This window comes from Salvelinus sp. IW2-2015, unplaced genomic scaffold (assembly GCF_002910315.2).
Source record: "Salvelinus sp. IW2-2015 unplaced genomic scaffold, ASM291031v2 Un_scaffold16588, whole genome shotgun sequence".
Lineage (NCBI taxonomy): Eukaryota > Metazoa > Chordata > Actinopteri > Salmoniformes > Salmonidae > Salvelinus > Salvelinus sp. IW2-2015.
In genome coordinates, this window is record NW_019957660.1 from 1 (window position 1) to 7,931 (window position 7,931).

Below are 7,931 nucleotides of genomic sequence, written 5' to 3' on the forward strand. Positions count from 1 at the left end.
AACTGTATTAAACACATGTTGTGACCTCACTCTCCGAGGGTGTCTCAGGGGGAGAGGGATATGCAAAAAATAATCTATTTCCATTTCACCACACACTGTACAGGTTACACACTTGTGCACGTGTGAAACAGGACAAATATAAGCAGCCCCGATTTGACCTTGAATGTATAACGTTACTCTATACAGATCTCTCCCTCCACTCGGGTAAAATGTAAAGAAGGAGGACCATGGTTTAAGGGTCGGTTATAGTCCTTCTAAAATTGATACTTTTGTAAATGCCCCAATATCTAGACGATTAAAAACCCAAGTCATGTTTATCCGGGAGATTAGTGTTAGAGGCATTAGACATTTTGGATTGGAAAAATGTAGTCTGAAAATGACTTTGATCACTGTGCCCTTCATCTCCCTGGAAAATTTGGAAGAGAGATTAAACGGATGTATACTCTGAAAACCTTCTCAACACATCACCTTAACTGTACGTCTGACTTGTCATTCACATCATTTCAATAGAGGAGATTCAATGAGTGTGTATAGAAAATAGCCATCAAAATGGCCTCTCCCTCTCACCTGTTCTTGAGCCCACTGCTGTCGCTCCTCCGGGGTGCGGGAGCGAACCTTGAAGCCCCTCTGGAGCTCAGGGTTGTTGTGCCGTGTGGAAGGGAGGTTGAGGGACTTGGGTCTGCTGTCGTGGCGGTGTGGGGYTGGGGTGTAKGGKGCAGGCTCAGGCTTGGCGTGGGCCTCAGGAGGGTGGTAATCACTGGGTACACTGTCTTGCACCAGCTCATCAGGGCTCTGGTCAGTGCCACCGCTGCTCAGACTACCCATGCTCATACTCATCTTGATCTCTGCCACTATCTGGTCAATGTCCTCCTCCGCCTCCTCCCCCGTCTCCCCCTCCACTATCACCTTACGGCCACGGTATGGAGACCGCGGTATGTGAACCACGGAGTTCCCATTGTCCTCCTCTGGGCCATAGTAGTCCCCAGTGTAGGCAACCCCAGCTCTCTCCTCCTCCTCCTCTTCTTCCTCCTCTGTGGGTGGGGGGGACTCGTGCAGGACGGCGGCGGGGTGGGGGTGGTGGTCCAGGACATTGTAGATCTGTTCATCTGGATCCTGCTCCACCACCTCACAGCGCACCTCCCCCACCTCCACCCCTCCTTCTCCCTCCGCCCACTCCTCCACCGCCTCCTGGCACTCGTCTGTGTCGCCCGGGGGCTCAGCCCGGACGTGCTGCACGGTGCTGGCGGTGTAGTCAGCCTCGGCCTCGTTGCAGTCCATGCTGCCCTCCAGGTAGCTGTCATCCTCAGGGCAGTAGCGGATGTAGTAGGTGACGCCCTCGTCCTCCTCCGGCAGACCTTCATCATAGTCCTCCTCCTCTGAGGTGTTGTTCACATAGTCAGAGCTGGAGTCTCCGTCCAGGCTGTCAGCGTGATCATGACGGTGGCCGTGACAGCCTGCATGGTCGTGGTCATTGATGTGACTGTGGACGTGGCCGTGGTTATGGCAGTCTACGTCGTCGTGACTGTGACCGTGATCGTGACCGTGACAGTCTGCATGCTCGTGGCCATGGCACTCTGCATGGTCGTCGCTGTGACTGTGGTCATCATGGTCGTGGCAGTCTGGGTGATCGTGGTCAAGGCTGTGTTCATGCTCGTGTTCCGGCACAGGTATAGTAGGTGTGGCTGGCCGGCTGTCCGTCAGCTCTGGCTCCAGGCCCTGCTGGCGGCAGTAGTGAACCTCCTCCTCCTCCTCCTCCTCTCCCGGCCCCTCCTCATGCTCCTGGTCGTGCTGCTCTGGGGGGTAGGCGACGGGGCAGTGGGGCTGGACGGGGGGCACCACCATGCTGCAGCTGGAGCCGCTGGTCCCTGGCCTCTTCCTATGAGCCATCACTGGCGCTGGCTGCTTACAGGCCATGCATCTCAACTGTCCTCAGTCCTACAGAACGCAGAAAGACAGAACCACACCATTAGAGCTATACTGCCACAGTACAATCATCACAAACAACATTTCAATGAAACACAGTGCAGGAAGCTACAAAGATGAAACGTGTTGGAAGTGTTACGCACCCCCCCAGTGAGTGAGTCTTTTAGACAGAGTGAGAGAGTTAACCACTTTGTTTTCCTACTGTGAAACCCTGTTAGGGCCAATTAGAGATGCACTATGACTGACAGCTAGGAAGGAAAGGCCCGGTGGATGTTTAACTTTTCATCATCACATTCAAAACAAGACATAGTGAGGGAAGTGAGGGAACCAATAAAGGCTTTTACCCACCGCTCTACGCAAAATTACAACCAACTAATTGCATCATTACCTCAAAAATGGAAGAGGCAAGTGGAAGGGGGAGAACGTAAGGAATTTGTCTGTCGGTGTTAAAGACCAAAATTGGTTAAAGAAAATTGTGATAAATAAAAAAGTATACCAGTTTAATTTAAGGACCAAAAATTGACCGCTGCGCTATATAGATTGCAAAATAGTTGGCACATGGTTTAAGAACTGATACACAAAACCACGCCGGATTCAAAACTTAGAGTTTTTCAATTAAAATTATTATACAAAATTCTTGCAATCAATATAATGTTATATAAATGGGGGATACAACCATCCCAGCTCTGCAGATTTTTCTGCGAAGAGACAGAATCATTAGATGATTTGTTTTGGTACTGTCCCTTTGTAGCTTGTTTTTGGTCGCAGGTTCAGGAATAGCTGAAGAATTGCAACATTTACCTGGAGCTAACTCTGCGAATAGCACTGCTGGGTGATTTGAAAAGTCATAGTCAATCGATCAATAATATAATAATACTCTTAGCAAAAATGTTTATCTTTAATTTACAATCTGTAGACACGATGAGAATAGAAAGGTTCAGAACTTTTGTGAAACATCGCAGCACAGTTGAAAATATATTGCAAATAGAAACTGGATGGTGTTCAGAGACAGATGGCAGGGGTTGAGGGCAGCTGAAGGATGGGACTAAAAACAAACCAAAGATAACTATTGTAATATATACTGTGTCCGTAAAATGGATATAGTATTTATAAGCTGGAAGTAGAAACCTAAGTGTTGTTGTCCATTAGTTTACTCCAATTAGGGGAGGGGTGGTAGGGTTATTTTATATATATACAGTGGGGAGAACAAGTATTTGATACACTGCCGATTTTGCAGGTTTTCCTACTTACAAAGCATGTAGAATTTGTATGACATAAGTATTTGATCACCTACCAACCAGTAAGAATTCCGGCTCTCACAGACCTGTTAGTTTTTCTTTAAGAAGCCCTCCTGTTCTCCACTCATTACCTGTATTAAGCTGCACCTGTTTGAACTCGTTACCTGTATAAAAGACACCTGTCCACACACTCAATCAAACAGACTCCAACCTCTCCACAATGGCCAAGACCAGAGAGCTGTGTAAGGACATCAGGGATAAATGGTAGACCTGCACAAGGCTGGGATGGGCTACAGGACAATAGGCAAGCAGCTTGGTGAGAAGGCAACAACTGTTGGCGCATTATTAGAAAATGGAAGAAGTTCAAGATGACGGTCATTCATCCTCGGTCTGGGGCTCCATGCAAGATCTCACCTCGTGGGGCATCAATAAATCAGAGGAAGGTGAGAGATCAGCCCAGAACTACACGGCAGGACCTGGTCAATGACTGAAGAGAGCTGGGACCACAGTCTCAAAGAAAACCATAGTAACACACTACGCGTCCTGGATTAAAATCCTGCACGCACGCAAGGTCCCCCTGCTCAAGCCAGCGCATGTCCAGGCCCGTCTGAATTTTGCCAATGACCATCTGGATGATCCAGAGGGGAATGGGAGAAGGTATGTGGCTGATGAGACAAAAATAGAGCATTTTGGTCTAAACTCCACTCGCCGTGTTTGGAGGAGAAGAAGGATGAGTACAACCCAAGAACACCATCCCAACCATGAAGCATGGAGGTGGAAACATCATTCTTTGGGGATGCTTTCTGCAAAGGGGACAGGACGACTGTACCGTATTGAGTGGAGATGGATGGGGCCATGTATCGCGGGATCTTGGCCAACAACCCCCTTCCTCAGTAAGAGCAATGAAGATGGGTCGTGGCTGGTCTTCCAGCATGACAACGACCCGAAAACACACAGCCAGGCCAACTAAGGAGTGGTCTCCGTAAGAAGCATCTCAAGGTCCTGGAGTGGCCTAGCCAGCTCCAGACCTGAACCAATAGAAAATCTTTGAGGGAGCTGAAAGTCCGTATTGCCCAGCGACAGCCCCGAACCTGAAGGATCTGGAGAAGGTCTGTATGGAGGAGTGGGCCAAAATCCCTGCTGCAGTGTGTGCAACCTGGTCAAAGAACTACATTGACATTAAAACAAATCCTCTGTAATTGCAAACAAAGGTTTCTGTACCAAATATTAAGTTCTGCTTTTCTGATGTATCAAATACTTATGTCATGCAATAAAATGCAAATTAATTACTTAAAAATCATGCAATGTGATTTTCAAAATTTTTGTTTTAGATTCCGTCTCTCACAGTTGAAGTGTACCTATGATAAAAAATTACAGACCTCTACATGCTTTGTAAGTAGGAAAACCTGCAAAATCGGCAGTGTATCCAATACTTGTTCTCCCCATTGTGTATATATATATACAGTGTGGACACACCTACTCATTCAAGGGTTTTTCTTAATTTTTAAGACAATTGTAGAATATAAGTGAAGACATCAAAACTATGAAATAACACATGGAATCATGTTGTAACCAAAAAAGTGTTAAAAAATTCGAAATATATTTTATATTTGAGATTCTTCAAAGTAGACACCCTTTGCCTTGATGACAGCTTTGCACACGCTTGGGATTCTCTCAACCAGCTTCATGAGGTAGTCACCTGGAATGCATTTCAATTAACAGGTGTGCCTTAAAAGTTAATTTGTGGAATTTCTTTCCTTCTTAATGCGTTTGAGCCATTGTGTTGTGACGTGACAAGGTAGGGGTGGTATAAAGAGATGGTATTTTACCGAATAGGGCTAAGTCCATATTATGGCAAGAACAGCTCAAATAAGCAAAGAGAAACAACAGTCCATCATTACTTTAAGACATGAAGGTCAGTCAATACGGAACATTTCAAGAACATTTACAGTTACTTCAAGTGCAGTCGCAAAAACCAGCAAGCGATATGATGAAACTGGCCCGCATGAGGACCGCCACAGGAAAGGAAGATCCAGAGTTACCTCTGCTGCAGAGGATAAGTTCAATAAAGTTAACTGCACCTCAGATTGCAGCCCAAATAAATGCTTCACAGAGTTCAAGTAACAGACACATCTCAACATCAACTGTTCAGGCCTTCATGGTCGAATTGCTGCAAAGAAAACACTACTAAAGGACACCAATAATAAGAAGAGACTTGCTTGGGCCAAGAAACAGAAGCAATGGACATTAGACAGGTGGAAATYTTTCCTTTGGTCTGATGAGTCCAACTTTGAGATTTTTGGTTCCAACCGTTTTGTCTTTGTGAGACAGTTGGAGAGTAGGTGAACGGATGATTAATTATGGGCAGTGAGAGAGAGTATGTGAACAGATGATCTCTGCATGTGTGGTTCCCTCTGTGAAGCATAGAAGAGGAGGTGTGATGGTGTGGGGGTGCTTTGCTGGTGACACTGTCTGTTATTTATTAGAATTCAAGGCACACTTAACCAGCATGGCGACCACAGCATTCTGCAGCGATACACCATCTGGTTTGCGCTTAGTGGGACTAGCATTTGTTTTTCAATGACCCAAATGACCCAAAACACACCTACCGGCTGTGTAAGGGCTATTTGACCAAGAAGGAGAGTGACGGAGTGCTGCATCAGATGACCTGCCCTCTACGATCACCCAACTTCAACCCAAATGAGATGGTTTGGGATGAGTTGTACCGCAGATTGAAGGAAAAGAGGCCAACAAGTGCTCAGCATATGTGGGATCTCCTTCAAGAATGTTGGAAAACCATTCCTCGTGAAGCTGGTTGAGAGAATGCCAAGAGTGTGCAAAGCTGTCATCAAGGCAAATCTAGCTCCAGGAGTCCCCAGCATATTACAGCTAGCATTGTAGAAGCATTGATCTCACTATGGGAACACAGCTCCAAACAACCATCATGGGCACCTCACTGTGGTAAAGATCAGGAGAACTAGTCTGACAAAACAAACAGGCTGTGCATACCTCTAAGTTAGGTCTAACTCCTCCTAACATAGCATCAATGCCTTTACAAATGGCTGATGCACATTGATTCCCCTGCTGAACACAAATGCCTCTCTCTCTTTCTCTCAACCTGCGAATGGACACAGGATCTCTTCACCACTGAAAGACCTGATCAATTACTGCTATTGAGGCAGACAGGTTCTCGAGTAGCTTACCCACACCCACAATTAAGTGCTTACTTAGCACTACTGCATTAGGCTTGACACAATACAGAACTCTGCTCAATACAGCGCTTTGCATTGAGTTGTGTTTGGCCTGCGGACAAACGCCTGAGGCAAGAGAATGAAACAAAGAGGGAGCCTGCCTTTACCTTAAGCTAATTGGACTTTGACAGTCATACAATCAATACTCAAATGGAGGTCATCTCTACACAGAGGCCTGTGAATATTCACTCSTAGATCGGGAGAGACTGGCGAGATGTTCAGTCTCCCAGAGTATCTGGACTGGTATTGATCTGCACACCGCAGGGTGGAGAATGGCTCGCCTGGGAGATTGGGATCATTCTCCTAATTCAGATAGCTCGAATCATTGTTAGGGTGCGGCCACGAGGCGAGTGGGGAGAGATTATGTTGGGGTATTTCTGGTGCTCCTGCACGTAGGGCACTAAACAAATTCAACAATCTCATTAAAAAGCTATCAAACAGCGAAGGGATGGTATAAATCACGTGAGAAGCCATTAATAGAGGACGCACACACACACACACACAGACACACACACACACGCACACAAGGCTGTGAAGACGCGTGCTGGCACAAAACATTAGATGAGTAATACAATACTGCGATTTAAAGAGAGGGTGACCTGGTGTCCCACTTTCTCTCCTCCTCTCCTCTATGTTCCTTCCACCTGTCTCATCTCCACCAGTTGCCACTAACAACTGGCTGCTCTCTGAGGGGCTTTTGTTGTTCCTTTCCCCTCTTCTCCCTCTCACTGCCTATAATTACGCTTTCCATCACAGGTGATTGCAACGGCTAATTACCCCCACTCCAGCCCTCTCCCCATCTCCCTGTTTGTCAGGAGGCTGTGTCTGGGGGGTGGACAAGGTATAGCTCCAGAAGCACACATTCACAGTCACAACCCACATTATGGCCATTCATTCAGGTGACTGACTCGGAGTAATACTGCTGATGCTGTTGCTAGACAAAGAGGCAGTTCACTGGAAAGTCTATGGGGAGAGCAAGTTCAAACACATGGGGAACACATGATTCCCCATTCAACCCAGCGTTCTATCGTTATAGTGGGTACAATAAGAGATGTGATAACGACACATTCTGTATATATCTGACTGGCAGAGACTCATAAAGAGCAATAATAATAAGGCATGGAGGAACTATATTTAACTTTAGGCTCCCGAGTGGCGTAGTTAAATAAAGGTTCAATTTAATAATAATAATAGTAAATATGTCCTACCTCTGTCTCTGGTCCTGAGCAGTAGTAGTGTTGAAGAGGGCCAGGTGTGTAGTGATACAGGCGTATAGCCCTGCCTTACCCCGTCCCCCACCAGCTGCTCTCCTCCTCCCTGCCCCCCCTATTCTTTCCAGCATCCTCTTGCAGCCAGCCCAGCCACTCCCAATGGGCAATTATTGGTAGCTAAGAGTAACTGCCTCCTATGGGTACCAATGACCTTTCACCTCCTCTTTGTTTGCTTCTGAATAAATCCACCACAGGACCCCTGGATAAATCTGTTGACTGAGTGTTTCTACCAAGAGTGTGTATGTTTT

The 7,931-nt window shown here is 46.5% G+C and overlaps 1 protein-coding gene across 1 annotated transcript; it reads right to left on the reverse strand.

The window, feature by feature from the left end:
• Nucleotides 1-567: 567 nt before the first annotated feature.
• LOC112080923 (amyloid-beta A4 precursor protein-binding family A member 2-like) lies at nucleotides 568-7,702 on the reverse strand (the record flags this gene model as incomplete). Its single annotated transcript, XM_024146868.2, has 2 exons — nucleotides 7,621-7,702; nucleotides 568-1,935 (listed from the first exon to the last, which is right to left on the reverse strand). A coding segment is annotated over exon 2 (1,347 nt), but the record flags the coding sequence as incomplete, so codon positions are not given.
• Nucleotides 7,703-7,931: the final 229 nt, after the last annotated feature.